Source organism: Myotis myotis, unplaced genomic scaffold, assembly GCF_014108235.1.
Source record: "Myotis myotis isolate mMyoMyo1 unplaced genomic scaffold, mMyoMyo1.p scaffold_m19_p_13, whole genome shotgun sequence".
In the NCBI taxonomy this organism is placed as follows: domain Eukaryota; kingdom Metazoa; phylum Chordata; class Mammalia; order Chiroptera; family Vespertilionidae; genus Myotis; species Myotis myotis.
In genome coordinates, this window is record NW_023416317.1 from 50,964,001 (window position 1) to 50,991,969 (window position 27,969).

A 27,969-nucleotide genomic window follows, 5' to 3' on the forward strand; every position below is an offset into this window, starting at 1 on the left:
ATGTGGTCACGAGTGGGCAGGGCTGGAGGCTCCGGGAGGGGTGTGCCTGGACCCCGAAGCAACAGGAAGCCACTGGGGGGTTTTATCCAGGAGGCAATGATCTTGGATTAAAATATTCTGGTAGCCGAGTCGTTTGGAATGGCTGAGGTCAGAGGAAGGGAAGCCATGAGGGAGATGCGGGCCTCCACCGGGGAAGCAGCCGCAAGGCAGGCCAGGGGTGGGGTTGTAAAGACGCTGAGAAGGTGGTGCCAACAGGGTGTGGACTGGGCGAGTGGGCATGGGAAAGCCTGCAGGGGTAGGGGGCACCTGCACCAACAGGCGCAGAGGCGAGATGGATGAGCTCAGGGCTGGGCGGCTTGGGCTTTCTTAAAGCGTAGCAGGGGGTGAGGGGTTTCCCACTCTTCCTGCAAGAGGGCCCAGGGCCTAAAGACCTGGCGCATTCAGTCAGACACTGGGAAATGTGCCCCCAGAAGAGGCAATCCAAGAGACTGGAGGGAACCCTGGAGGGGGTGGCGCCTCGGGCGCCTGGAGAATTGACGATTTCCAGAAGCAGCTGCTGTCCCCCGAGTTAAATGCTGGGATGGACGGGACCCACAGAGGAGGAGGGAGGATGGAGAAGGCTCTGCTGCAGCCAGCCACACGGAGGCCCTGCTGGCTGGCCACGAGCTTTTGGTGGGGTGCTGGGGGGCAGCAGTGAGGAGAGGGGCGGGGGGGCACGGAGAAGGAGCCAGCGTCCAAGCCTGGCTTGAGGCACAGGTGCCACCACCTGGCTGTTCTCCACGGCAGCCGCCCCTTCCTACATCCACCTTTCCAGATCCTTCCTTTGGTGTGAGCCCCCAATCCCGGTCCTCCCGCTCTGCCATGCCCCTGCCAGGAAACCTGGAAGGCCCCAGGCCCAGGGTGCCCTGGTGGGGCAGATTGCTCCACCCTCAGCACACTTTCCCCAGCCTCCGTCCCAGGAAGACACCTGGAAGTCCTGCAGGTTCTCGGACCCAGCCCGCTCTCCCAAAAGCCTGTGTGTCCGAGGGGGGTGGTGTGTGTGTGCGCTCGCAGGACCAGCCTCCTCGCAGGCTCCTGGGGCCTCATCAACCCCCTGCGCAAGAACAGAGCCAGGCCAGGTCATGGAAGCCATTTATTGGTTTGTTTTAAAAATATGCATCTTATTTACACACGAAGTTTGGTGAGAAGTGCTCGGTTAGTTCAGACAACAGCTGGCACCTGACGCGCGTCCCTCCCTCCTTTTTCCTACCCTCTTCTCCCCTCCTGCCGGCCAGTGTGCAGTTCTAGAAGAAGAAGAAGAAAAAAAGCCACACTAAAAGCTAAGGAGTCGGGCCTCGCCCGTCCTTGCCCGTGACCACATCGTCCGCAGCTCCTGGCGCTGCCAGCGGCCAGCCCGGGCACCTGTCTCAGGCTCTGGCTGGCCACCCAACACCACGGGCTCCTTCCGGCAGCTGGGCTGGCAGCCGGCGCCTCCCCAGCCGCATTCCCGCCCGTGCAGGGAGCCGAGTGCTGGGGGGGCGGGGGTGGCATTCCTCTCCAAGGCTGAGAGCAAAGCACAGAGATCTACAAAAATAAGATTTCCACTCAGAGGAGTGTCGCTGGGACAGTTCAAACCTTGCCCCGCGCTGGACTCAGAGGGAGCAGGGGCAGGAGGGAAATCACTGGAGAGGAGTGGGGCTGGGGCTGGGGTGACAAGGAGAATTGTAATACTTGACTCCCTGGCAACGCCACCGGCACTGCCATGAGCTCAGAACGTCCAGCCCTCTGACAGCTCGGAGAGGTAGGTTGGGAGCAGCCCGTGTCCGGCTTCCCGGGCGGCCTGTGAGGTTGGATGCCCCGCGGAGGTGGGCGGCCTCGCTGGAGAGCTGGAAGGGGGCAGCCTGGCTCCTGCCTGCTCAGGCTCTGCCCACCCGCCCACGCTGCCACTCTCAGGGTGACAGCTCTCCACATGAAAAGATTTGCATATGCTAAATAGGATTGTCAGCAGCTGAAGAGGCCCCTGGGGGGTTACTGGACTAGAAAAAGTGTTTTTCCCTGAAAAAGCCTTCGGACAAGACCTGTGGGACAGCCTGGACCCTCCCCCAGGAGGTCCTGTGTGCAGGTGCCATCAGGACCCCAAGCTGAGCCGGAGGGGCTGGGCCAAGGCCACACTGCTCCCTTCCCAAGGGGTCCCAGGGTTCATTCCCCACCCAGGGCACGGGGACAGGCCTGCTCACCCCTGCCTAGGACCCAGGCTGCCCTCCCCACGCCCACGTGGCTGCGTTTGGAGAGGAGCTGGGACCACACAGGAATCACCTCGCCCCCATGGTTAGAGGGAGAAAGTCCGGAAAGAGAACTCTGGCCATGATAACAGGTTCTCTTCACGTGGGCCGAGGGCTGTTGAGCTTCGTAGCCCCAACCCCACGGTGCTCAGCCTTCTGTACCTGGCCTGAGGGCAGGGTCTGCCCGGCTCGGGAGCAAGAAGAGCTGGGTGCCAGGCTGCGGGTGGGCCGGCTCCCTCAGGCCCGTCAGTTTTATGTTAATACTCGTACTGAGGCCAAGCTTCAGCCCCCAGGACCAGCCCTGGGACCTCTCTTCCAGAAGCCTCCTGCTTTTGTAGAACCGACCCTGCGAGGCTGCTTTTCAGTGTGTCCTACCAGGTCCTGCCTAAAAACACAGGGGCAAGCAGGACCTTGGGGACGATGGAAGGCCGGAGGGGGTCCCTCCCCGCTGACAAGACGCCACGTGGGGCTGGGAGGAAAGGTCTGTCTCCTTGGGGCTGGGCCAGGGGTGGCTCCCTGGCACTCGTCTGAGAGCAGCTGGTGTGTGGCCTGTGTGTGCACATGTGTGTGAGAAGAGGGGTTCAGCCCTCCTGGTCTGCAACCCGAGTGGCAGGGGACCCCCTTGCTGCAGTGAAGGCCTGTGGGAGCCACACCGATCCCACTTCTGCGTTGAGAACAGAGTCCCAGCAGCCTTTGGGAACAGTTCACACCTGCTCAGAGTTTGGAAGTGCAGTGTGAGTTGCTGCCCAGGTCCACGGAAAAAAACGTTAGTTCTTTGCTCAAGTAAAAAAATATCAAATATAATAAATTTATGAAAGCCATTCACAACATATACAGTCTTCGTTTTCTATTTTGCCGCAGCAGCTGGGGTGGGGTTGCTTTCCAGAGCCCCAGGGTGTTGCCTGACCCCCACTGGTATGAGTGGGGGTCTCCAGGGACAGGCTGCCCCAAGTGGTGGGCATGGCCAACTGCTCCCGACCATCAACGCGGGTGCCATAGAACTCTTTCTTGTCGACCCACGGGGCTGAGGCTCATCTCTCACTCCTGAAGCCCCAAACAAAGAAGGCCCCGCAGGTTCTGGCTTCTGGCTGCACATGGGTTTGCCTCGAGGCAACAGGCTGCCTTTCGGGGTGTCTTGGCCAGCCTGGGCGAGGCTCACACCATGGACTCTCGGTCCCTGTCTGAGGATGCGGGGAAGTCCGCGAGATCTTCACTGCGGCTGTAGTCAGACACCCGCACCTGGAGGTTGTCACTGGTGGCCCTGGTGACACTGTCATAGGAAGGGGGGAAGGATGTGGAAGAGATGGAGGAGCTGGAGGGCGGGCCAAGGCGCTGGGAGAAGTTCTCATTCATCTTGTAGGCGATGAGGCCCTCTTGCTCAGGGGCATCCTCCTCGGAGAGGCCGCTGCTGCCCGCCTGCTGGCGGAAGAGGAAGGAAGCGTGCTTCATGGAGCGCTGCAGCAGGTGCCTCCGGAAGGCCCGCTGGATGATGGTGGCCGACACCTCCTCGTGCTTGCGCCGGAGCGTGGTGGTGATGGGCTCGTAGGAGATCTTGGACGGGTTGGCCGCCATAAACTTCTCCTCCATCTGGATCTTCAGGGCGTCCATCTCCCCGGACTCCCCCAGGACCCTCTTAGTGAAGGCAAAGAGGATGTCCATGCAGTGGATACGGTCCCCACTCACCATGGGCAGGTCCATATTGATCAGGCTGATCTGGTTGGGCTTGGCGATGCGCAGCGGCTCAGACAGGGCGTCGGCAAAGTCGGACAGGGCCGTGTACTCAATGAACTGGGTGGCCTCCGGGTCGAACTTCTCCCAGATCTCATAGAACATGTCAAAGTCGTCCTCACTCAGGGGCTCGGTGCTCTCCTCTGTGGCCACGCTGAAGTTCTCCAGGATGATGGCGATGTACATGTTGACCACGATGAGGAAGGAGATGATGATGTAGGTGGTGAAGAAGAGGATGCCCACGGCTGGGCTCCCACAGTTCCCCCGGGAGCCATTGCTGTTGGGCAGATTGGGGTCGCAGTAGGGGGGCCCCGTGTTGAGGATGGGGTTGAGGAGACCATCCCAGCCAGCCGACGTGGTGATCTGGAAGAGGCACAGCATGCTGTTGGCGAAGGTCTGGAAGTTGAACATGTCGTCGATGCCAGCCTCCCACTTGACATAAGCGAAGTTGGCCATGCCGAAGATGGAGTAGATGAACATGACGAGGAAGAGCAGCAGCCCGATGTTGAAGAGGGCAGGCAGGGACATCATGAGGGCAAAGAGCAGCGTGCGGATCCCCTTGGCCCCGCGGATCAGCCTGAGGATGCGGCCGATTCGGGCCAGGCGGATGACTCGGAAGAGTGTTGGGGAGAAGAAGTACTTCTGGATGATGTCCGAGAGCACAGTGCCTGTGGGAAACAGCAGAGGCTGTGGCCACCCATGGCATCTCTGTCCTCCCTCCAGACCAGTGCTGCTGGGTGGGATTCTCTGCAGCAAGGGGCAAGGAAGAGGGGGCCCTTCCAAGAGGAATGGATTAACTGCAAGGCCCTGCTCCCCCCGTTCCCATGAATCTCCATTTCTGCATATGATCCAGAACATGAGGACTCACGACTTTTGCAAAGTGCCTTCTCAGCCCCTTTGTTTCTTAGTCTTCTGAGAACACTGCAAAGTAGAGCTGTACTAGGCCTATCATCTGGGCTCTGAGTCCTGAGGGGACTTGCTCAGCGTTCTGGTGGCCTAATTTGGGCCAGAACTCAGGCCTTTTACTCAAAGTGTGGTCTGAGGATCAGCAGCCTTGGGATCTCCTGGGCACATATCAGAAATGCAGGACCTCAGCTCTGCCCCAGAGCCGCTGCATGTGCACAAGCCCAGGAGTGCAAGAGGCACTAGCCTGGAAGTCAGCACTCTCCCCCCTGCCATGCCAGGGCACTCCATGCCACTCCACGTTACATCTCAGGCTCCCTGAGATGGTTCCTATCATCTTCTCAACTCTACTAGCTTCCAGGGTTTACCCACCCCTTGGTCTCTATTGACTGCTCTGGGCTGGGATTTTTAAGGAGCAGGGACATAACTTATAGGAGAAAGAGTGATATTGACTTGCCTCATATTGGCCCAAGTGATTTTTCCCAACTCCTCATATAATAATGATGTCACTGGCTGACATGTGTCCAGTGTTTACTGTCAATCAAGCACTGAGCTGAGCACTTTATATCATCCATTAAGCCCTTCCAGTCACCCTAGAAGGTAAGCTGATACCCTCAGCCTCATTTTCCAGAAGAGGAAGCTGAGAGGTGAGGTAACTTACCCAACTGGCCACCTAGTCAGTGAGAAGCTGGAATTTGACTCAGACACTCTGGCTCCAAGTTGACCTGTTAGCCGTGCCTCTCCAGCATGGCCAAGCACCGGGACCAGGAGGTGTTCCGAGGAACATGCTGCACCTCCCGAAGACTCTGAGACTGCCCATCATCAGCTCCATTCCTACTGCCAATGTCCAGCATAGTCTAGCCCCTCTTGGCACACTCTAGCCCTCACCCCTGCCTGGGACCTCCCTGAGCATTTCCTGACCCTTCTCCCACTTCTAACTATCTGCCCATCACCACAGCTGCCTTAGCTCCTGCCTTAGCTCCTGCCTTAGCCTCCAAGTTCACCAAATGCTGGGACTGTCCACAGCAGAAAGGTGAAAGTCAGTCACTCCAAGGCAGAGTTCCGTGGGGACAGAGTCAAGAGTTCAGGTGTGTGTGTGTGTGTGTGCGTGTGTGTGTGTGTGTGTGTGTGTGTGTGTGTGTGTGTGAGATGGGGGAGAGGTGAGGAATGCAGAGAGAAAAGAATGAAGGAGCCTAAATGTACTTGGCATTAAGTACTGATCTCAGACTGGAGGAGAGACCTGGCCTGGGGAGGGCATCTCTGTTCAGACAACTGGTATACCCACCCACAATGGAGAGGATGACAACCACGAAGTCGAAGATGTTCCAGCTGTTGGTGAAGTAATAGTGCCGCAGGGCACCCATCTTGATGATACACTCGCCCGTGAAGATGACTACGAAGAGCAGGTTGATCTTGCCCAAGATGTTGATCTTCTCCAAGCTCTGGTCATCTGTCTCCACCATCATGGTCACCATGTTCAAGCAGATGAGAAACATGATGGTGACGTCAAAGGCCTGCTTGGTCACAATGTCGAATACGAAGCCCTGGTACTTGTTCTGAAAGGAGGGGCAAAGGATGGGCTCAGCAGGGATTTTGCAGGCCAGCAGGTCCCCCCGTTGCTGACTTTGTCCAGATCGCCCACACTCTTAGTCTCCTGTCTGGTGAGGCCAACACCCCACCAGACTGCCACAGTGAGAGGAAGAAGTCAGGAGCTCTGGAACAGCCTGGCCCTCCTGCTGAAGCATACCTGGGCTCCAAGGCCCAGCCCCGAGGCTCCCTCTTCCTTCTCTGATGGGTCTTCAGGAAGGGATTTCTCCTACTCTGAGTTTCCTTAGCAGACATTCTTTGAGCTTTTCTTTTTGTTCCCACTGTCTGAAAGCTCAAGGTCAAATTTAAAGGTCAATCCTAGTAATTGTATTAGCCCTCAGGTTAATAAATATTCTCCACTCTTTAAGGAATTGATTTTATTTACTCTTCTAACTATATTTGTGTCTTTGTTCGTAAGTCACCCCAGATCGACCTCCCCCCCGCCCCCCCCCCACACACACATACATGCACAACAGAGTATGGTGAAAAGAATCAGATGAAATTGATGAATTAGATTAAAAAATTGGGGCTGTCACTTACCAGCTGGTGATTTAGTTTATGTCACCTAATTACTTTGAATACTGCCCCGCAACCCTGCTCCAACATACACACACTTTATTGGAGAATGGCTTGGTCAGGCAAGGGAGTCGGCCTATGGAGGGCCCAACACGCCTCCTGGCCCAACGCACCAGGGGATCTATCATTCAGGGGTTGTAAGAATGAGGCGATGAATGTGGTGGGGGCTGCAAAGACTGCCCTGCTCTCCCTGGGGAAAGCCTGAGCCCTTGCAGGGGAGGTAGGGCTCACTCAGAGGCAGATGAGCTTCTATAGGAGGGGAGTGTCCCCTGGTTGCCACAGCCTGCTCATGCCTGCCTTACTACCTCTATGAGACTGAGACCTCTGTGTGTAGTCAGACGCCTGACTACACGGGACTGGCTGAGGGCCCCAGGCTGGGCCAAAGACCGTGATAGTTGGCGGTGTGGTATGGGAGCCCCCCAGGCTCCCCCCTCCCCAGAAGATCCTTCCCCCTCTTGCCAAATTGGGAGCAGGCTCACCAGAGGCCGGGGGATGGGCTTCTGGGGCTTCTTGGAGCCCAGCTTCTTCATGGCGTTGTAGTACTTCTTCTGCTCCTCTGTCATGAAGATGTCCTGGCCCCCTAAGTGCAGAGGGACAGGCACCAGACTCATTTTGGGGTTCTCAGAGGCTCCAGCACGGACAGCACAGGGATCCTGCTTCAATAATGAGGTGCCAGGACCAGTCACCCCCTCACTTCCTGTCCCTCTAAAGTATGTCACTATCCTGCACCACAGATTACTCCCTGAGCTGCTTTTCCAGGGGGCCTGTCCCCATTCGCCTTGAGATTTCTCTGGCTTTGTGACCTGCAAATCCTGTCCCTACCCTCACCCTCTCACCTGCCCAACACAGCCAGGTTGGAGGTTCTCTCTGCTAACCTTGCTTACCTGTAAACCATTCATGGCCCTCTGAGGGAGCTCCAGGCAGACCCTGGCCCTCTGCACAGGCCCCACCCATTATCCCTGATCATGGACCAGGTGACGAGCCCCCAGCCTCATCCAGCTTCTCTGAGGGGCCTCATCTCTCAGGTAGACTAGGGCAGGCCTGGGGCCCGTTGTTACACTCTTGTAGGCCTGGGCATATGACCTCATGGACACAGATCCCTGCCATTCCACTCCATCCAGCAGGAGCAAGCAGGACCATCCTCAACAGAAAGCCCAAATGGGGCCAGCAGCCAGAACCCTTGGCGCCCAGCCCTGCCAGCCCAGGGGGAGCCTGTGCTCTACATATCTTTTTCTTCTGTTGGTTGAAGTTGTCAATGATGACGCCGATGAAGAGGTTCAGGGTGAAGAAGGACCCGAAGATGATGAACACAACAAAGTAGATGTACATGTAGAGGTTGTATTCCCACTGGGGCTGCTCTTCATACTAAGGGGGAGAAGTCAGAGAGGGAGGTCAGACAGGCAGGAGGTGGGCTGGCTGGGGGTGTCCACTCTGTGGGAGAGAGGGGCTGTCCAGAGGAAGGTGTGGGTGTGTGTGTGGGGGGGTGGACCTGAGAAATGGACAGTGGCAGGTGAGGAGAACAGGCTGCTGGGCTCAGGGGTGGCACAGTGTCACCGCATGGCTTCTGTCCCTAGGCCATTGGGAGGTTTTAGAATAAGGGGCATCTCTTAGTCTCCTGTGACCTGTCAGTGTGAATGGGTGGTGGTTACAAGGACAAAGGAGAAGCTTGATCTTCCTGGGGTAAGACTTTAAGATTCAAGTAAACTACAGTGAATTCAATTTGAAAGATATTTGAGAACTGTGGGACTCCTTGGGAGACCACTGCTCCAGGGCCAGGCTTGGGCATCCCAGGGAGGTTCAACTGCAGGTTGATGCAAGGGATCTGGCCCTTATAAGGCGGGCCTTCAGATGTGGACCCTGATTCTCCGGTGGCCAAGCACTGGGAGCCTTAAGTGCCTGACTTTGTGGGAGAGGCCAACCTACCCCCCTGGAGTCCACAGCCGCATACATAATGTCCATCCAGCCTTTAAATGTTGCCTGAAAGGAAAAGACAAGAGTCAGAAAATCACTTAACTCTGCATCGACTGAGCTACAAGGGCTCCTGACTGGATAGGTGAGGCCAGGAAGTGGCCTCCTACAAGAAGCTAGCAGCCCACCCCACCCCTGCGGCAGTGTCCAAATGACTAGGTGGTCAGGCAAGGAACTTATAGTTCAAGCTGGTTATGGAGGGGAAGCCAGCTGAGCAGACACCCCTCGAAGGCCACACAGTGGGGAAATAAGCTTCTAGATGTTGGCCAAGAGACAACTGAGGCCTGAAGGAGGTTGGCCTTTCATTCCGATCCACATTCGTTCCGGATTCTAAAACGACACAGAGTCCTACAGCAGGTGTCAGGGACAGAGAGGTGGGGCTTGGGCTCTCTGTCTGGCTTAAGGTGGACCCCAGTGCTGACCTGGTCCCCTTGGTCATGCACCTCAGAGAACCTTGTGGCTTATGCTCTGTGGCCGTTCAAAGGAAGTCTAAAGAATCCCAACCTTCCCTCGTACTTAAGGGGGGTCCTCTGCCAGTGGTGTGTGGGTAAATGGCTAACAAATGACTTTCTAGAAGGAACAAAAAGCCCTGATAGTTGCGTTTGTCAATTTCCCTGTGAAAATCCTCCCACCATGGCTGATTGCAAGTTGCCGAGGTGCAGCTATGGAACAGAGTTGGGGAGACATGCACAGGAACACTGCGTTGCAGGATTTCCACTGTAGGGATATAATAGATGTATTAACCTCAAGAGCACAGACGATACTACATGGTGATGGTGAGGTTTCATTTTGTTTTAATATCATTTAGTTAATTGTAAGTTTGTAAAATATAATTTTAAATAACAGCTTGCCAATATCTGGCTGTAGCACACCGTGGCAATGAGACGGGGGGGGGGCCTGGTGCCGGTTGCACTGTCTGCCCCAGTCTGGGCTGCAAGGAAGATTCGGAGAGTCTGAAAGACGGGCTCGGTGGTGAGATCAACCGCCCAGTGGGTCTCACGTGTGCCCCTGGCAAAATCCAATCCTGCCCCACGCCTCCTTTCGGGGCATGAGTTTGCCCAAATGGTGCATGTCTGAGAGTTTTTATGAGGCAGATGGCAGATGGGGAAACTGAGGCCGCTCCACGGAAGGCAAGCTATTTCAGCCCCTTAGGCTACGAGGCCCTCACCTGTCTGGAGGAGCCTGGAGATGCTTTGGAAACTGCTGAGAACCACCCAAGGTTATGAGATGCCTGCAACTAAACGCTTCCCCACCACTGAGTGGTTCTGTCTGGAATGGTAGGCGGTTCTCAGTCTATACCAGGGGCCTGCCCTTCCACGTTCTGACAGTCAGTGGGGCGGGCACAGGGATCGGAAGCTCTCAGCCTGTTCTCTGTGAGTCTTTGGAGAGCACTACTCCTAGGACTTCAGGGGTGGGTGGAGGTCTGTTCCCAGGTGGGAGTCCCGCTGAGCTTTCCTCTGCTTTGGGGATTACAAGCAGGTGTCTGAGCTGAAGACTGGGATAGCAAGAAAAGCAAGCTGCCGTTTCATGAGTCATGGTTCTGTTTGCATTTCCGTTGTTAAGGCGATTCGTAGGTTCATTTTATGGCATGTCAATGGAAACTCTGGAAAGACTGGGTAGAGCTGGGTGTGTTTAAACCTCACGCATCTTGAACATCGGAAATGGAAGTAGATCTATTCTTTCCAGCAACGCAGGAGATATCACTACTTTTTGTAACAGAGGGTGGCCAGAGCCACAGTGTTGCTAACAGCTCAGCCCTGGGTGTCTGTGGGCTTTCCGTTTCAACCTGTGCCATCACACTGCCCAACTGGCTCCTGGCTGGGAAGGTGGTTCTGCCTTAGTGCCCAACCCCAGGCCACAGATCTCGGAGGATGTGGCCTCTGCTCTGGAGAGGAAAAGTCTGGGGACTTCCCAAGGAGCCAAGAAGTCTCGGGGGAACCCTGGTCTCCTTTGGGCAATGCGAGCCGACCGTGAGGATTCAGAGGGGCCTCACTGTCCCCCTCCTGCCCACACCACGCGTGAAGGCGCCTGTGGCTAGGGAGGAAGGAAGTCCCTCCTCCCCGAGACTTACCACCTGCAGCAGGGCCAGGTACCCAGCCCCCACGTTGTCAAAGTTGACTTTCACCTTGGTCCAGTACAACTCGCCGGTCATGTTGAACGACTCACAGTCACTCTTGTTGTTCACGAGGGTGTAGTTTAAAGGCATGTCCCCCTCCGTCTGGTTGATGCACCTCCCGAACTTCCCCGCGAAGAGGTTCACGCCCATGATGCTGAAGATGAGCCAGAAGATGAGGCAGACGAGGAGCACGTTCATGATGGACGGGATGGCGCCCACCAGGGCATTGACCACCACCTCAGGCGGACAGAGGAGACACTCAGGCCCTGACGCCATGAGGCCCTCCCCTGTCCGGAGAGGCTTGGAAATGTTCAAGACCCTTTCCCTCCACCCCCAGCCCACTGAATGCCTCCGCCATAGGTCCCTGGGGGGAGGGGCGCAGAACATTTCCTGCCCCCAAGGAAGGGCAACCCATCGCTGGAAGCCCAGGTGGGGAGTGAGGGGAGCGAGAAAGAACACACACACTCATCCCGGCACCCTAAAGTCTGATGCAATTCCACAATATCCGCCTTTCCCTTCCCGAATCCATGAGCTTGAAACTGCATTTTCAACAGGGTCGTCGGCTAGGCCAGAGACTGAGGGGAGAGGGCCTCTGGAGATACACTGTCTGAGCTAAGTTTCTGGTTTATTTGGGGGTTGCTGCTACTGGGTTGGGGGTATTCTCCCCTAAAGTGTGTCCCGGGAAGGCAGCCACTCCTCTTACCCTCATGCCCTCGAACCGGGACAGGGCTCGCAGGGGCCGGAGCGCCCGCAATGTCCGCAGCGACTTGATGGGGCCCATCTCAGAGAAGCCCAGGGTGTTGGCCACCAGGCTGATCAGCGAGACCTGTGGAGGCAGGAGGGAGACGTGGAGACGCCCGGCCCGGTGACAGACAGGGGGAGCGTTCTGGCCGCCTAAAACAGGGCTGGGCGTGAGAGGCCCCGTCTTTATGATTCCCGACTGGCTGCTCGGGCACAGGGCGAGCCTTCCTGGGGCCCAGAGGCTGGGGGCGAAGCCAGGTGTGTCCTGGCTGAGACACACCTTTCCTGAGAGCCTCCTTGGTGTGGAGGAGCAGGGACAATGCCCAGGCTTTTGGTCCCTGTGTTTTCCTTGAGGTCAAGTTCTTTTGGGGAAGGGAGGACTGCTCTGGGTTGAGTATGAGCAGACCCTCTCCTGGGGCCTTTCCCTAGAGCCAAACTTTGCAGCATTCTGACATCTTCAAAGAAGGGAGGCTTAGGTGGAGATTCGGGGCAATGAGAGCCCCGCCCCCCGCCCCCCCCCCCCACACACTCTGTCCCCTCTGCCCCGCCCCCACCACGACACATCCTTCCCGTGGACTTCATCCTTCTAAAGCTCCATGGGCATCCAGTTCTTCTTACTTCTCTGCTGGCCTGGAACACAGCTTAGAAATGGCCTCCTGCCTGACCTCGCATGCAATCACCAGTAATAGCACCTTGGCATTCAGGGCAGCCTGGGGGTGGTGAGCAGCCGCGGGCAAGGGCCTGACTGCCACAGCCTCCTCCCCGGCTTGGAAGCACTGAGGATGCCCAGCTTCAGGTGGGCATTCCTGGAGAGGCAGAGGGGCATCTTCCAGGGACCGCCTCCCGAGGGCAGGGCCCCGGGGCCAGCTGGCCTGCCTCGTTCCCAGCAGGCCACCCCTGACGTCTGTACTTGCCCCACCTGCCTCCCAATAGGCCCCCCCCTCCCCCCCCCGCAACTCGGATGATGGCAACTCCATCCTTCCAGCTGCTCAGGCCACAGCCTTGGCGTCATCCCTGCCTCCTCTCCGTGTCTCACACCTCACTTCCCACCCACCAGGATTTCCTGTTGGCTCTGTCTTCAAAATGCATCAGAAGTTCAGCTATGTCTCACCACTTTCACTGCCACCATGGTGGCCAGGCCACCGTCACCTCTCCCCTGGATGACTGCCACGGCCTCCCAAGTCTTCTCCCTGCTTCCACTCGGGCTCCCTCCCCCCACCCACAGGGTGATCTTTTTATAACGTGAGTCAGGTCAGAGCCTCCAAGGTCTCCCCGTTTCACTCTGAATAAAAGCCCGTCTTCCTGCCCGTGCAGCCGGTCTCATCTCCCGCACCCCCTTCCCCACTCACTCTGCTCCAGTTGCTCTGGCCTCCCTGTAGCTCCTCTTTTTTTAAAAAATATTGTTATCGATTTCAGAGAGGAAGGGAGAAGGAGAGATAGAAACATCAGTGATGAGAGAGAACCATTGGTCGGCTGCCTCCTGCCCGCCCCACACTGGGGATTGAGCCCGCAACCCAGGCATGTGCCCTGACCAGGAATCGAACCGTGACCTCCTGGTTCAATCACTGAGCCATGCCGGCTGGGCATCCCTGTAGCTCAAGTGTGCCAGGCACACACTGACCACAGGACCTTGGCACTGCCATTCCAACCTGTGCTTGGAATGTTCTGCAGACATCTGCCTGGCTCACCCCACCTTCCTTCAAATCTGGCCCAATGTCCCTCAGTGGGCCCGCTCCCGGCAGCCTATTTAAAGTTGTGATGTACCCTCTTCCCCATATCCCTCCCACCCCACCCCCGTGTCTACCCAACCCCTTCCCTACTTCCTTTTTCTTCACGGTCCACATCACCTTCTGACATAATATAAAACTGACTCACTTATTAGGTTGGCAGGGTTTTTGTCTGTTTTCTTCCCCGAGGCCCCCAGCGCCTACGCTAGCCCTTGCCCACAGATGCGCTATAGTGTTTATTGAAAAAATGCACAAGTTGCCCTGAAAACGTCCTTCTCCTGACCCTGAGGCCTGAAGACCGCCTTTCCCTCCAGCTGTGGGGGAGGGGGTGGGGGTGGGGAAGGGGGTGGGGGCAGCAGGGCCGATGTCAGGAGAGCGGGATTCCAACACTCACGACCTTCTGCCCGACCTTGGGCAAGGCCCTCCCTGCGGGGAGCCCCGGCTTCCTCCTCCACGAGCTGCCTGGCCAGTCTTGGGACTGGGCCCCAAGCCCTGACGGGCCCCTTTGCCGGCCCTCAGCTGAGCTCCCCAAGGTGGCAGGTGGTGGGGTGTGAGTGGGCCCCCCCAGGAGTCTCAGCAGACTCCTCGGGCTGCCCGGGGACAGGCCTGACCTCTGGGTGAGGGGCTGGGTGACCGGCCTCCAGGCAGAGCTGCCAGCGTCTCAGGCAGGGAGGCCTCAGGGTCCTCGCCTTCATCCCAGGAGGCTCTGAGGGCTCCAGGCTGCAAGGGCACCTAGAGCTGCCTCTCCCCGCCTCTCTCCCCCCGGATCCCCCTCACCCCAGCACTAGCACCCTCTCAGCCACAGACAGGGTGACAGAAAGAGGCCTGGACTGCAGGCCCAACGACCCGATCTTATCTCCACATGCACTCGAACCCACGCAGCCTCTCCCGCCGCAGCCACTCAAGGCTTGACCTCCGCCCAGCCTGGCCCTGGCCTCCTGGGGCCTCTGAGAGGGTGTGGGACGGAGCACAGGCCGGAGCCTCTTCTGCAACCACAGGAAGGACAGCCCCCGCTGCTGGGCAGGGCCTGAGGCCGACCGCACAAGCCGTGGGTCACTTCTGGAGAGTGCGTCCCAGCCTGCAGGACCGGCCTACTTCTGTTCTGTGGGACCCACCACAACCCGAGGGGGAGCCCTCACCGGAGCCCTTGGCCTTCGCCGGGAGCAGAGGAATCTGCTCCACGCCCGGCTCAGTTCCCGCCTCTGGCCACTCTCCTGCTTGACTGTGCTCAGGACTCCCCCCCCCCCCCGCCCCCCGTGGGACCCTGCATGCACCCTGCGTGGCACCCAGCAGTGTCCTGGGCCTGGGTAGCTGTGGGGTAGGCGCCTCCTACTCCTCTGCCAACTGGGTGCAACCTCCTGCTCCAGGCCCTCCCTGGACACAGGCTGGGCAGGCAAGCCCTGCCAGCTGCCTGATCGGCCAGGGCAGCCCCCCAGAACCCCTGGGTCAGCGTTCATGGCTTTCCTCCTTCTCACAGGTGATTCCCCCTCTCCCACCTCCCCCACTTCCCTTCCCCCCCAGCTCCTGCTCCCCAGGTGGTCCGATCTCCCTGAGACATGAGGCCCTCTCCTGCCTGCCTGGCCAGCACCTCTGCACCAACCCTGGCCCCGTGGCTAGCGGGCCTGACAGACTCTCACATACTCATGGCCCCTGCACAGCACAGCCATGCCGAGAGGGTGAGCCCCCACTCCTGCCCTGGCTCACACCCCGGCCTGCAATGCTCTTCACCGATTCATATGGTGAGTCTAGCCTCCCCCCGAAGCCAGGGGGCTCCTGAGGACCGGGCCTAGGTCCTCCCTGCTCCTCTGTCTCCCCAAATTAGGGGTTCTTACGGCAGGGCCCAGGTCTCCTATTTCTCTTCTTCCTCCTGGACAGCAGGGCCTGGGTCTCTCCCCGGGACCCCAGCCTCCGTGCCCTCTGCCCGCGCCAGGGCATAGCCAAGTGTCTCCACTTTACAGAGAGGAAGGGAGAGAGACAGAGAGCCAGAAACATCGATGAGAGAGAAACATCGATCAGCTGCCTCCTGCACACCCCCTCCTGGGGATGTGCCTGCAACCAAGGTACATGCCCTTGACGGGAATTGAACCTGGGACCCTTCAGTCCGCAGGCCGACGCTCTATCCACTGAGCCAAACCGGTCAGGGCAAGTGTCTCCACTTTAGCCGGCCTCCCGGCAGCCTGGCCATTCTGTCCCTCGGCTCCGTCTCAGCTCCTGCCGCGCTGGCGATGGCCTCCCCTCACCCTTCCCTCCAGGGCCACACTCACGTCCACGATGAGGAAGTCGAGCCAGCACCAGGCGTTGGTGAAGTACTTCTTGAAGCCGTAGGCCACCCACTTGAGCAGCATCTCCAGCACGAAGACGTAGGTGAACATCTTGTCGGCGTATTCGAGCAGAACCTTGATGGTCTTCCGCTCCTCCAGGTAGATGTCCTCGAAGGCCTGCAGACCAGGTGGGACAAGGGCACATGGCGTCCCGACCACGGCCAGTGCCACCCCGCCCGAGGCATCAACTCTCACAGTAACTGCCACCCAGGAGGGCGGGGGGCGGAGGAGGGCACAGCTGAGATGCTAGTGGAGGGGACTCGTCCAGGGTCGGCTTCGGACAGGCCAGCAAGCTCTCCCAGGGGCGTGGGCCATGGGCGGGCCAGGAAATGACCTGACGCGGTGAGCGGACAACAGGGCGGAGTGTAGTGAGAACACTTCTTCCCTCACATTACAGAGCAAGTCTCAGTCCCGGGCCAGGGCATTTTGTTTAATTAATTAACTAATTAATTTTTTATATTTTTTTTGGGGGGGGTGGGGTACTAGGGCATTTTAAAGACCTTTCTAGAACTTGCTGAGCTCCCATTTTAACGAGGGAGGGGGTGCAGGCTCAGCTCACAGCCCTCTGCAGGAAACAACATAAAACTGGTTTTGTTTTCACTCTCCTGTATGCCGCTACCTACTTTTCATAGGAAAGAATATTGGTTTCTGATTGCAACCATCATTAGAAGTTTCCCTTTGGAATAAGCATATCAAACCAAACAGAAACTCTCAGAGTTGGTCTAAGGAAACCCTGACGTAGATGACGGCAGGGACAGCTTGTAACGGCGAGGTTAGCAAACACAGGACCAGATGCAGCCAAACCCCCTGCAGTCCAGAACCGAGGCGTCCACGTTTCTAAAACGCGCAGGGTTGTTTTTCTGCGCCTCCTCATTCCTGCCTCAACCCAAATTCCTGGGCTACCGGAGAAACCCCCGTGGCTCCCAGCTGCCCTCTGCCACCTCCAGCCTCCCAGTCCAGGCAACTGAACGCGTCACCGAGGGCCCTGGGAGCGGCCTCCCCCTGTGGCGCCGGGCCTCCCTGGCTGACGGCAGGGCCCCGTGGGCAGCAGTGGTCCAGGGGCCGGCGCTGTCCGCAGGGCCCGAGCCCGGGCTGCTGAGCCCTACACGTGGCTACTCCGGCCAGTGTCCACAGGGCAACAGGAAACCCAGGTCCCAATATGGACTTGGGCAGTTGCTCAAGAAAGAATTTTCTCTGATTATAAAACTGTATGCTTTTTATAAAAAAAATAACACGGAGCCCTGGCCGGTGTGGCTCGTTGCTTGAGCGTCCTCTCCTGCACCAAAAAGTCGCTGGTTTGATTCCCGATCAGGGCACATGTCTGGGCTGCAGGCTGGATCCCCAGTAGGGGGTGTGCTGGAGGCAGCCAATCGATGTGCCTGTCTCACATTGATGTTTCTGTCCCTCTCCCTTCCTCTCTAAAATCAATAAAACATATTATTTAAAAGTAATCTAGAAATTATAAAGCAAATAAAAGCCACCTCCAATTTCATGACACTAGAGTAGCCACTGCTAACATTTAGGCGAACATTCGTTTTGGCACTATGTGTGTGTGTGTGTGTGTGTGCGCGCGCGCGCGCAAGTGCACAATTTTACTATAAGATATACTAAATGTCTTTGCTTTGAAACGTCTTTTCCCACTAAACAGTCTTCTGTGGACACTGATCAACTCAATGAGGCGATCACGTACAATATCATTCTTTTAAAAGGCTGCCTACTATTTCATTATTTGCATATACTACTGTTTATTTAGTCAAGAAGGAACATTTCCATTGTTTCCAATTTACTCCCAGTAGGAACAGCACTGCCATGAACAACGCATCTGGTTATCGATTGAAGGTAACCTTCTAGAATTGGGGTGAAAGTCAAAGGTGTGCTTTGGTACAGACTGGGACCAGGGTCTCAGAGGGGACACCTAGTGAACCCCCCCCCCCCCCCCCCCCCCCCGGAATATGAAAACTGGTCTATAATTTGCCTTTCGGTATGCTTAGGCTGTTAAAAATCAGCATTACTTAGTGTTCATAAAAATAATTTGTAGACTTTCCACTTGTTTTCATAGACTAGAATATTTTAAATAGGACCGGAATTATTTTCTTCCTTGAATGTGAAAGATTCCACTCTTGGAGACGTGAGGTTTCCTATTTGTTTGTTTTGCTCTGAAATTTTATCAGTTTTACTATTTATTTATTTGCTAATTCATTAATTTATGTCTTTATTTTATTAATTACTTCCTTTGCTTTTCTTAAGATTACTTTGTTATATTTCTAATTTATTGAGTTAAGTGATTAGCTTACATTCTTTCTATTGAATAACAAAATTGCTTAAGTCTCTGAATTTTATTCTTATTTCAGCGTTGGCTGAATCTCACATGCAATATTATCAATGTTCTTATTTTCTAGTCTCCCTCCCCACCCCCGGTCACAGTTTTTCTTTTTCTACCTCTATTTTTCATTTCTTATTTTTCTAGATTTCAGGTGGACATAACTGGTTGAGTTACAGTGTGTGATTTATAGCACGCTGTCATCTCTGGTCCATGTATAGTCTCTTTATTTTATTTGCCTAGTTATGAATGTAATTAACACCCATGAATCTACCAGCAAAATAATTTTTGTTTACCCCAAGGTTTATTTTAAAATGACCTTTACATTTCTAAGGGTTTGTTTTTAATCTTTCTTTTTTGCTATATCTAGACTCACCGTTAGCTATTATTATTATTATGTTAGCTCAAATTTAGTAAAATCTAAAATATTTTAGATTTCCCATTGTCTTGTTCTTTCTCTTTGCTTTGTGAATAACTAATAGGAGCCCTCTTTGTTTTATATCTCAAGCTTTTTACCTTGAACTCAACCTTGTTTAGTATTAACAAACAAAAGCACTCTGGTTTTGGTTGTCATTTGTCTGAAATACCTTATTATTTCACTTTTAATATTTCTGAGTCACAGTGTTCCAGAATTGTCATTTGAGAGCAATAGCTGAAGCTTTTAAAAAAAAATCCATTCAGAGTCCTTTTCTTTTAAAAGATGAATTTTATCCAGTTACATTTATTATTAAAACACATGTTTGATCTTGCCCCTGCCACATTATTTTCTGTTGTCCTGTTCACCAAAGGGTGATGGTGCGATTCCTGGTCAGGGCACGTGCCTGGGTTACAGGCTCGACCCCAGGAGGAGGAGTGCAGGAGGCAGCCGATTGATGTTTCGCTCTCACATTGATGTTTCTCTTCCGCTCTCCCTTCCTCTCTCCATAAAAGTGAATAAGAGATCTAAAAATGTGAACTTCTCTCTTACTTTCTCATCATTCACCTTGGGCTCCCTTAAAAAAACCCCAAAAAGAACTAATAAGGATGTGGTGAAATCTCCCTGTACTATTGCACTATTGTCACTCCCCACCGCCCCAATGGTTTTGCTTATAATAAGTGCTATACAATCCCAAGCAAATAGATTCATAATAGTTATATTTTTAATATAGGTGGGGACCCTCTTTGTTTTATATCTCAAGCTTGTTACCTTGAACTCAACCTTGTTTAATATTAACAAACCAAAGCACTCTGGTTTTGGTTGTCATTGTTTTCATTTGCCTGAAATGCCTGATTATTTCACTTTTAATATTTCTGAGTCACAGTGTTCCAGGATTGTCATTTGAGAGCAATAGCTGAAGCTTTTAAAAAAAATCCATTCAGAGTCCTTTTCTTTTAAAAGATGAATTTTATCCAGTTACATTTATTATTAAAACACATGTTTGAGCTTGCCTCTGCCATATTACTTTCTGTTTCCTGATTTAATGCTTCCTTGTTGCTTATTTTTTTTTTCCCCTATCTTTTACTGTAAGATCTATGTTTTCTTTCAGTAATTTGGAAGGGATATATAGTCTGCTTTCTGTTAAACAAGTTTATAACTTGAAATAACACACTGAGACTTCTTTTCTCAATATATCATTGACATTTTTTTTTTTAACACTGCTTGGCTGCCTACCCTGATTAGATGCATCTTTGCTTGCCAAAACTCCTCCTCACGTATGCCAGGCTGAGTTTTTCCTCCACAGCCCAGACTAAGTGGCTCTGGCTGCCCTTGTTTGTGGTTGTTTAAAAACAAAACTTGTTAACATATTGTCAAATCATCCTTCTCTGAAGTCTGCAGAGATTTCGCTCTAGCTGCCAATGGTAAAACAGCGGAGTCTGCAAGTCATGGGTCTGGGCCAACCCCGGAACAGGAGTGGGGCAGTCAGGGCGGGGTGGGAGGCTCAAGGGTTTAGGAGTGACAGCCACAGTGCCTCCTCACGGCCTGCCCCACCGGGGGCATCGCAGACGGGAGGCACAGAGTCTTGGATCAAAATGACCCTTTCCCACTCTGTAGTCCCAAGCATTCCTGTCAGTTGCTCATCCCCAACAATATCAGGTGCTTGCTCCCTCTGGGTCAGGTAAGTTTGTTTCTTCTGCCATCTTGATCATCCCTCTCCCTGCTCAACAGCACCTTCTAGAGCCCTCTCTAGGGCTGTTCCATTTCTTCTAATAGGGGATCTGAGAGATCAGAGTTGGGTGCTTGGGAGCCAGATGAGGGCATCCCTGGAAGGACTCACTGCTTCTCTAGGGCTCAATAAACCTCCCTGTCCTCCACAGTCCTGTTCCACCTGCTTCCTCCAGGAAGCCTTCCTGATTGCTCCAGTTCCCCCTGACCTCCCATCTCCCTGAGTCATCTACTCAATTTTGCTCAACTCTCTCAAACCTGCTCAGTCTGGTTTCCCCAATTACACAGGGATCCCCTGATGCCAGGGCCAGCGTCTCCTCCTCCTGTTGCCCTCCCATGGCTCACAGAAGCAGACAGAGGAGAGCTTGGAGAAGACCTGTTGAACCAACGGAAGGTCAGGACAGAGGACTCTGGAATCTGACTGTCTGGGTTCAAATGCCACACAGGAGCTCAGGTGTGTGAGGCTGGAGGCCTGTGACCTATACCAGCTGTGCACTGTGACCTGGGGCGGATCACTGCCCTTTCATGAAACAAGGAGGCCTGGACCGATGATGCTGCTGAGCCCTTCCCGCCCTTCCCGCCCCCCCCCCCCCCCCCGTGCTCTCAGCTGTTGAGAGTTTGCGAGCTGATTCCTGATCTGGGGCCCTGCGAGAGCACATTTTCAGCAGAGGTTCTGCCCCCATTCCTGACCCGGCTTTCCAGCTGGAGGCTCCCTTTCCCACCCTCCCCTCCTCCACCACCCCTCCCTGCCCAGCCCTGCATCCCCGGGCGGGTACCAGAGCTCCACTGCTGAGCAGGATCATGAAGATGATGAAGGTCTCGAACCAGCTGTGCTCCACGATGTGGTAGCAGGTCTTGCGCAGTCGCCACCAGACCTTCCCTGGGGCCTGCGTGGTGTCCACGGTGCAGCAGGGACAGCGCCGGACACAGCCTGTGGGAGAGGGGGAGGGGTCAGGCCCCGGCCAGGGGCGGTGGATGCCCATGTCCGATGGCAGAACGTTTGGTGGTTGAAGGAATGACCGGGAGACAGAGATTACCGTGGTGGGTGATGAGCAGGGCTCCATGGTGGGCGGGGCCATGGGGGGCAGGGAGGGCTGTGGGTGCTGTCTGCTCCGCCCACACTCAGCAGGCACTCTGTGCAGAGGCCACATGGACCAGGCACCCAGGGAGTGGAGGAAGGGCCCGGCGGGGCTGGGTGGGCTCCATCTTGTCCTCTGCTCATCTGGGAAACCCTCCCCCTGCCAGAATGTTCCAGAACGCCCTGGGCTGCTCTGTCCTTGGGCCTGCTCCATGTTTGCAATTGCTGAGCCTTGGATGGGCCCTTCACTGGCAGCCCCAAATGATGTGCCACGTGGAGGACAATCCCTCATTGTATCCCCAGCTGCCCTCCAAATACACCACCCATTCGCTATAAAAGCTGCAGATGCCGGTCACCATGCCAAGGCCTGAGGGGGCAGCGGTGAATGAGACCCAGGCCCTGCCGCTGTGGGAGCGGACAGTCATGCTACCACCCCACAGATGCAGAGGCACCAGTCCCTGTGCAGCTGACCCACAGCTGCCCAGCCCAGGAGACTGCTGGCAGACTCGCCATGACTCAGTCATGATGGAGGAGCCCCCAGGGCCCTGATGAATGGGGGAGGGAGGGGAGGCAGCTGGGCCAGGGTGGGGTGTAATGTGGACCCGGCATCCAAGAGCTGCTGGTCCTCCCTGCCCCTCCAGGCAGGGCTGAGGCTGGGGCAAAGGGCCACCCAGGGAAAGACCTTCGGTGAAGCAGTCCTCCGGGTCCTTGACGTCCTCGCCGAGGTCAGGGGTCTGCTCCAGGAGGTCAGCGGTGATGGTCATGTCTGCTGTGCTCCCCTCGGAGTAGCTGTCCTCGTGGGTCTGTGGGCAGGAGCGAGGGGAGGGTGGTCAAGGACACGAGTGTGGGCCATGTAGCAGCCTCCAGCCTCCAGCCCAGAGCCTGGGGAGCCTGGGCCTCCCGGAGGGGAGGTACCCCCACTATTATCCATTAATCTCCCGGGGAACCTGAGCCTGGGATGAATGAGAACCTGCCCCAGAGGTCACCTAGGGCCAGTCAGGGCTGAGCTGAGGCTGGACCTCGGGCTTCTGGGTCTGTGGGGTCGGCTGGGGTCTACGGCAGGGATGTGGGAGAAAATATGGGGCTAAAGCATCAGTCCAGCTGGGAACAAAACAGACATCGGGTGGCAACACAGAAACATACTGGCACAGGGGCACATGGCACAGACGGGTAGCTTGGCACACGCAGAGGAAACAGGCATGCCACACCCAGAACAGAGTCGGAACCAGCATCCTGGCACACGTAAGCACCAGGTCAGACATGCAGAGAACAGGCCGGCAACCCATCCCTGCTCCCCCCCAATGCGTGTGGGTGCTGGCGTGAGGCGCAGAGCCTGCAGTAAGAGCGGGAAGGGGCTGGGCCGTTCCCGGCCTGGCACGCAGGGCTCTGCTGCCTTGACCACACGTAACCTGATTATAGAGAGGGGTGCGCACGCGGTGTGCCCTGTGCGTGTCTGCGTGTGTCACGTGTGAGTGCTGGCTGTGGGGCCCGTGGCGCTCTGCCCGCTTCCCCGCCTTCAGGCCAGTGCACCCATCCCAGCCCCTGTGAGCACTGGCTGCCGCCTGGCTCCATCTCCAGCAAACTCTCTTTAGCCTGGGAGCTGCCGTCTCTGGAAATTGCTTGGGGGTTGCCATGAAAGCCAGCGTGAGGGACTGATCTGGAGGGAGCGGAGCTGAGGCCAGAACCCAGCGGCCACGCCCCACCACGCCTCCGCCTCGTCCTGCGTCTCTTCCTGTGGGTGTCTCCGGAGAGCGCTCCCTCCTTGGTCCTTGGGGCTGGAAGAGCCCACCCTACGGACAGGAGGCCGGGCAGGGCTTGTGGGAAGGAAGGGAGCCTTCACTGGCTTCAGCTCACGTCTCCATCCTCAGCACAGTGGCCGCCGCGTTGCGCAGGCTCGGGCTCCACGTAGAGATGTGCCGGTCTGAGATCTGGCGCCCCTGCTCCTCCCACTGCCTTCCCTTCTCTTCCTTCTGGGACCGGAGGAACTCTGCTGGTGTCTCCAAGTCCTCAGCCTTAGCATTTAGCTTTAACATTTAGACTGCGATGGGGAAGCGCTGGTGGGAACGGAGAGCGCCCTCCGCTGGGCAGGGTGGAGCCATGGTGCAGGGTGGAGCCATGCCCCAGGTCCCCGCTGCCAGGAGGGTCATCCCTTTCCTCCCAGCTCCGTTTTGGACACTGAGCTGGGACAGGCACAGCCGGAGGTCTTCACCCTGCTCTTCCTTTCACACACGGGAGCTGCTCACAAGGATGCGGGCTTGTCACCAGGGAGGCCGAGTTCTCAAGATCCAATGAGGTGATGGGGTCCTTCTCCCAGGAGCCACCAAACCCGCTCCAAGGCCAACAGTCCAGTAGGAAAGCCCTACTCTCCATGACTTTCGGTCCCTCGTGTCTTCCTGTTCCCAGGTGCCTTCTGCTGCTGTCAGGGTGATGGCCCCACCAGCCCCTCTGGCTCCCAAACTGGCCTTGATGGCAGAGCTTCCCATAGGCCCTGCCCATGCCATGACAAGGCAAAGGAGAAACGTCCCCTTGGAGCAGGTCTCAACTGCTGGCCTGAGGCCTGAGGTCAGGCTGCTGGACAATGCCCCGCCCCCCCACCCCCGCCCCCAGGGTGTCCCAACACGTGACCTCCACCTTCCATGGTGTCTGGCCTGAGTGGGAGGGGGTGGGGGGTGGTCAGCGGGGCCACGGTCTGCTAGCACAGGGGCCGCACACACAGATGCGTAGGGGGCCAGGCCAGTCATTAAAGGGAGCCAGGCAGGTGGGCTCGGAAGCGAACCAGAGCCCCACTCCGGGCGCAGCGGCCACTTGCCTCCAGCACGGCGGCTCTTCCAACTATTTTTCAAGCGAAGCCAGAAATGCAGATTATTTTTTACATAAAAGCTCCCAGGTTTTAAAGGCTGGTGGCCAATTCAGATTAAAACCCTTTTTGTGGTCAGAACAAAACCCTCTCGTAGGCCTCCCATTTGCGGCCTCTGCTTTAGCCCCGAGAGAAGCAGCTGGTGGCCGATGCACCAAGAAGCCAGGCACTTGTTCTCAGAGCTCCCGGAAGTCCCCTGGCAGGGGTGGGGGTGGGGGTGAGGGGGCCTTCACAGGACACATGGTTGCCAAATGGGACAGAAGCACAGGGACCGAGTGAGGAGGGGTGAACACACAGAGGTTTGGGGTTAGTCCTGCAGCACAGTCCTGGGATGGCAGCTTCTAGAATTTCCCCGTGGCTCCGGGTCCCACGCCATCGCACCCTCCCCTGCGTGGACAGGGCTGCCCGGGGTCCCCTCTGCAGATGGTCTCCCACACGGCCCGTGCCGGCTGCTGTGGGTCCCACCGGCCCGTGCAGGCTCCAGCCCGAGAGGCAGCACCCCACTGGCTTCAGGGGCACAGGTGTGCGTTACCTCACTGCACCCTGGGGCCTGGGGCTCCGCTCTGCGCTGCTGCCGCCCGTCTGCCTGGGCCGCACTGGCCTCGGCCTCGGAGGAGGCGGTCTCTGACACCTGGCTCCAGGCCCTGGGCTCCGGAAGGGCCTCTGGGCCGCTGAACACAGGCTGGGGTTCCTGCTGAAGAGACCTCCAGCCCATGAGCTCCCGGCCCAAAGGTTCCAGGGCCCTGGCTCTGCCCCAGGCCCCGCCCATGCCTCCTGCCCTCCTCGGGGGCCTCATCTCATTGAGGACCCCCCCTCGGAAGCCCTGAACGGGTGGCTGGGGGGCTCCCGGTCGGTCCAGGTAAAGGGCCGGTAGCCCTCTCCCACTCCCTGGCAGGGTGCAGCTGGGCCACCAGGCCTAGCTCCCATAGGTGGCACCCCCACTTTGGAAGGACACAATGACTTTTTCTGTGAGTTCCCATGGCACCCCAGCTTGCACACACACACACACACACACACACACCCACACACACACACACACTCGCCCCAGGGAGCCAGACGCCAGGGGCTCAAGAGAAGCCAAGGAGAGGGAAAAGGAGGGGCAGGCAGTGGGACTTCCACTCCGGTGCTGGGAGCATCCCGGAGGTCCTGGAGGCTGTGAGCACTCCCTGCCCCCTGCCGACACCCGCACTGCCCCCGGCCTGGCTGAATGGGCTGAAGCCGGCCTTGGACCACAGGGCAGCAGGGGGCCGTGGCACCAAGTCTGAAGCCCCAGATCACATTCCACGCGGGGAGGCGGGGGGGGGGGGGCAGCTGCTCTTCAGGCCAGACCCACCCAGCGCAGGCCCAGAGGAAGCGGCCAGGATGGGCCCAACTACAGAGAGAGCCCGTCCGCCTTGCTGGACCGAGAGACCCAACACAAGATGAAGCCATGTGAGCCTGGCTCGGGCCACGGGAAAGCCGAGGGAGCAGTGGGGGGCACTGTCTCTTTGGTCCAGACTCTGTCCTAAGTGTTAAAAATAACAGGTTGGGAGATAAGATAGTGCCGTCTCTGACACCTGCCATCTTCGGGATGCTTATTTTTAAATCTCGGAATTAGCCCTGGGCCTGGGAGGAGGGGAAGGGGCAGTGGGAGGTCAGGAGATGCACTCTTTTCTCACCAAGACATTGGCCTGGGGAGTCCCTGACGGGGACAGTGGTCAGAGTGCGGGCAGGGCCCGGGGTCCTGGCTCTGTCCCAGAGGCATGAGGAACTCCTAGCTGGTCTCTCTCTCATGCCGTGCCTCAGTTTCCCTGCCCATACAAACAGCTGCCCATGACCAGCCAGGGGATAAACCATGGACAGCAACCCCTTCCAAGATCCCCTGTCGGGCTGGGCTGGGGAGAGGGTTGAGAGCTGGTCTCAGCTCCCCTCTACGGGGCATGCTGTTGGGGGATACCCTGTCTTCTACCACCGCCCAGCCCGGCTGGGGCAGGCTGGCAGGGGCAGCGGCGGCGGCTCTGAGTGAGGCTGGTTGCCCTGGCAGCAGAGCCCTGGGCCCTATGTAAGCAGGTGCTGCCTCTGAGCCGGGGAGAGGTGGCCAGGTGGGGGCTCACCTGCTTGCTGGACTCCTCCTCGGTGCCCAGGCTATTCTCCTCGTCCTCCTCTTGGTCATCCGTGTCTGACTCAGCCACGGCAATGGGCACGCACACGGGCTCCAGATCCCCCGGGGGGCCCTGGCCTGGCCGCTGGCCTTCCTCGAACCGTGTCTCCTTGCGGGCCGGAGGCGCCTTCTCTGTCTCTGCGGGTGGCGGGGAGCTGGAGGTGGCAATGCAGCTGGGCAGCTGGCCGCGGGGGGCCAGGGCCGGCTTCGGGGGCCGCCGCTGCAGGAGCCCACAGCAGCAGTCCCAGGTGGTCCGCTTGAGGAAGCGCAGGCCGCGCTGGATCCGGGCCAGCGCCAGCTGCAGGTTGTTCATCTCCCCGTCCTCATCCGGGGCCGTGAGGTTGTCGGCGCTGAAGGAGCTGAGCAGCAGAGCCAGGAAGAGGTTCAGGACCTGGGGAGACAATGGGTCCGGCTCACTGAGGCAGGCACCGGGCCAGGGTCCATGATGGGGAAACTGAGGCCCAGGGACCATAAGGACCGCCAAAGGCCACCAGCTCGAGGTGGGAACCTGGGTCCTGGGCCTGATCCTAACCCCCATTGTCTTGAACATAGAGAGTGTGGCTATGAGAAGGAAAGACACTTTCTAACCCTCCCTCCCAAGGTCTCAGATATGTGGGGGTTGAGGCTGCACAGACCTAGGTCTCTTGTGTCTTGGCCCAGGTTCAATGGGTCCATGTCAAAGCCTAGGCCTCCCTGTCAGCAGCTCCTGGGAAGTGGGATCCAATTGGGGGGCCACCGGGGACAAGACAGAACCCCACCCAGAGAGGTTGGGGCGTTCCTGGGGAGGGGCCTCTGCATCCGTTGGTGAAGGAGGGAGGGGTAGTGGCGCGTCTCGGCGCCCCCCCCCACCCCCCCGCCAGGCCACTCACCACTCAAACACCTGGGGCTCCTGCTGTGAGCACCCTCTGCCTGTGTCCCCAGATCTGACTATGCTTCCCAGGTGAGGCCCAGGGGGCACTGAGTAGAGAAGGGGACAATGGCCGGACAAGAGCCCAGGTAGCAGCCCTCAGGCGTCTGGGACCAACTGCCGGGTCAGGCTCCTGAGACGGGGTTGTGTCCAGGTGGTGAGGGGTACTTGGATGGCTGCTGTGTGTGGGACCAGACAGTGGGATGGGGTGAAGGGACCTGGGGTTGGTGCCAGGGGCCAGCCCTGCTCCAAGGCCCATTGTGCTGCGGGGAGCCAGGGGAGGGGCCGAGGTTTCAGAGGTGCTCGAAGGCACGCTACTTAAATTATGTATTAGCAGGGTGGAGGGGGTCAGTGGGGAAAAAGGGGACATCGGTTATACCTTTAACAATAAAGATAAAATTTCAAATGTAGGGATTAAGGACTTGACCCCGAAGGGAGGTTTGCATAGTCCTCTATTTGTATGGTCTGGATTACTGCTTGGTGTTAAACCATCCTGCAAGCGAGACGTTTTCTTGCAAATGTGAACGTTTAGCTTTGCTACGAAAGAAAACTTTTGCTGGGCGACCAGGGGCTGGGCACGGGCCCAATTCCCAGTT

General features: G+C 57.0%; 1 protein-coding gene across 7 annotated transcripts in view; it reads right to left on the reverse strand.

Moving 5' to 3' along the window:
• Window positions 1-1,125: 1,125 nt before the first annotated feature.
• SCN5A (sodium voltage-gated channel alpha subunit 5) overlaps window positions 1,126-27,969 on the reverse strand; it is an 88,300-nt gene continuing 61,456 nt past the window's right edge. For 2 of the 7 annotated variants that reach the window (XM_036333188.1, XM_036333190.1), the window contains 12 exons: window positions 26,420-26,857; window positions 24,859-25,020; window positions 22,152-22,272; window positions 21,168-21,322; window positions 15,872-16,045; window positions 11,843-11,965; window positions 11,095-11,376; window positions 8,979-9,032; window positions 8,283-8,420; window positions 7,535-7,639; window positions 6,178-6,448; window positions 3,417-4,657 (listed from right to left, as the gene is read on the reverse strand). In XM_036333188.1, the coding sequence (XP_036189081.1) occupies window positions 3,417-4,657; window positions 6,178-6,448; window positions 7,535-7,639; window positions 8,283-8,420; window positions 8,979-9,032; window positions 11,095-11,376; window positions 11,843-11,965; window positions 15,872-16,045; window positions 21,168-21,322; window positions 22,152-22,272; window positions 24,859-25,020; window positions 26,420-26,857 (3,264 nt within the window). Of the gene's footprint in view, window positions 4,658-6,177; window positions 6,449-7,534; window positions 7,640-8,282; window positions 8,421-8,978; window positions 9,033-11,094; window positions 11,377-11,842; window positions 11,966-15,871; window positions 16,046-21,167; window positions 21,323-22,151; window positions 22,273-24,858; window positions 25,021-26,419; window positions 26,858-27,969 lie in introns of all 7 variants that reach the window. The other 5 variants (XM_036333191.1, XM_036333192.1, XM_036333194.1 and 2 more) reach the window with 3 other exon arrangements.